We start from the raw sequence: 1,777 nt of genomic DNA, 5'->3' as shown, positions 1-1,777 counted from the left end.
CGGGCGCCCCCGGGGGGGGGGGGGGTGAGGCCTGGCCGCCCGGGGCTGGCTGACAGCTAAGGACCGTGGGCATTAGGGAGGCACAACACCTGCCCGAGTCATGGACGAAGGAAGGATGGAGAGACGGGAGGGGCTGAGGGGACAGGCACTGTGAGGCTGGGGCAGGCGGCCACGAGCTGAGCTGACCAGGCCCACCCTGCTCCTCCCGGCCCCCCAGCCCCAGCCTGAGGCCGAGCCTCTGCCTGTGGAGAAGTAGAGGCACCAGGGCAGCAATGCCCCTCAGCTCCGGGCTGTCAGCCCTGCGGACCCGCTCCTGGCCCACCCCTCATGGTGCCCAGGGCTCGGGTCAGCAAACTGGGCCGCAGCCACGCTGGCCCAGCCTTCGTCAGCCCGTCAGCCAAGAAAGGGTTTCATTGTTTTAAGGGGTTGGGAGGAAAAAAATCCAAAGATGAATAATATCTCAAGTTGCTAAGAAAAGCACACACAACCGAAACTTCAAGGTCTAAGACTAACGCCTGCGAGTGGCAGGAGGAGGCAGCCCTGAGGCCAAGCGGACGCTGAGAGCCCACCTCCCCCTGCCTGGAGCGCGGCCCTGACCTCCGAGTGGGTGCTGGACGGAGAGTAATGTGACAGGTCCGAGCAGAACGCCCAGCCCTCCCAACACGCCAGGCTCCTGCAGGCAGGCGGGGGTCATGGCTCCCCAGGCATCTGGTCCTTCCCCAGGCCCAGGCGCCTCCTCCTGCCATTGCTCACAGAGAACTCTGCACCCCGTTGTCCATAGGCACCGCCTCCCCATCGCCTGGAACTGCCTGGCCCCTTGGGTCCCCGGGCCCCAGCCCCGCCGGGGCAACATCCCAGCGACATGAACTGTCTGTGCCCTGTGGCCCACTGCGCTGACACCGCCGTTTCTGCAGTGATGCCCACCTGCCCGGGACACAAGGCCTTTCCCCCACCCAGTGGTCAAACGGAAAGCTCCCCGAGATGTGTCCTACGCTGGGGGCCACACGCAGATGCCCCGGTGCCTCTTTCCCAGTGCAGGTCACCACCCCAAACCGAGCTCGCTCACCCCACCCACTTCCTGGGGGTCAACAGCAGGTTCTGCCTCCAGCTGCTCCCCAGCCACCGCTGGCCTGTGCCTCACACAGCCTCTGGGGCCTAGGTGCCGCCTGCTCCTCCCAGGCCAGGCTGCGCAGAGGGCATGCCCTCCCCCGGGGGCTGTCCCTGACCCGGGGCTTGGGGAGCCCTCTCCCCTCCGGCGGCATTCTCTCCTCCTGGGCACAGACATGGACAGGACTGCGGGCACCCAGCCCTCTCCAGGGCCCAGGCTGCACGCAGGGCATTGCTCAGCTGGCATCTGGGGGTGAGCGCAGCGAGGAGGGCAAGGAGCAGCGGGAGGGGCCCGGCAGGGGCAGGAGGAGACCAGCTCCTGGGCCACGGGACACGGCTCACCCGTGGCGGTCTGTGCCAGCTTCTCCTTGGTCTTGAGCGCGTGGGCTCGCTCCTCCCGCAGCCGGTCCTCGTCACGCAGTAGGGCCACCAGCTGCTTGGCCTTCTCTCGCACGTTGACGCCCTGGTCCTTGCCGTCGCGGTCCACGTACTGGAAGTCCTTGAGCGTCTGCACGGCGTACATGTTCTCCTTGCACTGCTGCGACACGCGCTCCGAGCCCGTCTTGATGAGGTACTCCATCAGCGTCATGGCCTGCGGGGGGCGGCGGGGGGACATGGCGGTCACTCAGGTCCCAGCGCCAGCCCCGGCCTGTCCACAGGATGCCGGACC

General features: G+C 67.4%; 1 protein-coding gene across 1 annotated transcript in view; it reads right to left on the bottom strand.

Moving 5' to 3' along the window:
• Positions 1-1,777, bottom strand: part of LOC106723598 (epsin-1-like) — a 16,758-nt gene that overhangs the window by 4,051 nt on the left and 10,930 nt on the right. The window contains exon 3 of the mRNA XM_014530115.1: positions 1,450-1,699. Coding sequence (XP_014385601.1) covers positions 1,450-1,696 — 247 coding nt within the window. The 5' untranslated portion in view covers positions 1,697-1,699. The remainder of the gene's footprint in view (positions 1-1,449; positions 1,700-1,777) is intronic.

This window comes from Myotis brandtii, unplaced genomic scaffold (genome assembly GCF_000412655.1).
Source record: "Myotis brandtii unplaced genomic scaffold, ASM41265v1 scaffold720, whole genome shotgun sequence".
Taxonomy (NCBI): domain Eukaryota; kingdom Metazoa; phylum Chordata; class Mammalia; order Chiroptera; family Vespertilionidae; genus Myotis; species Myotis brandtii.
The sequence above is the reverse complement of the archived record's forward strand: the minus strand, read 5'-3'. Positions and strand labels throughout refer to the sequence as shown.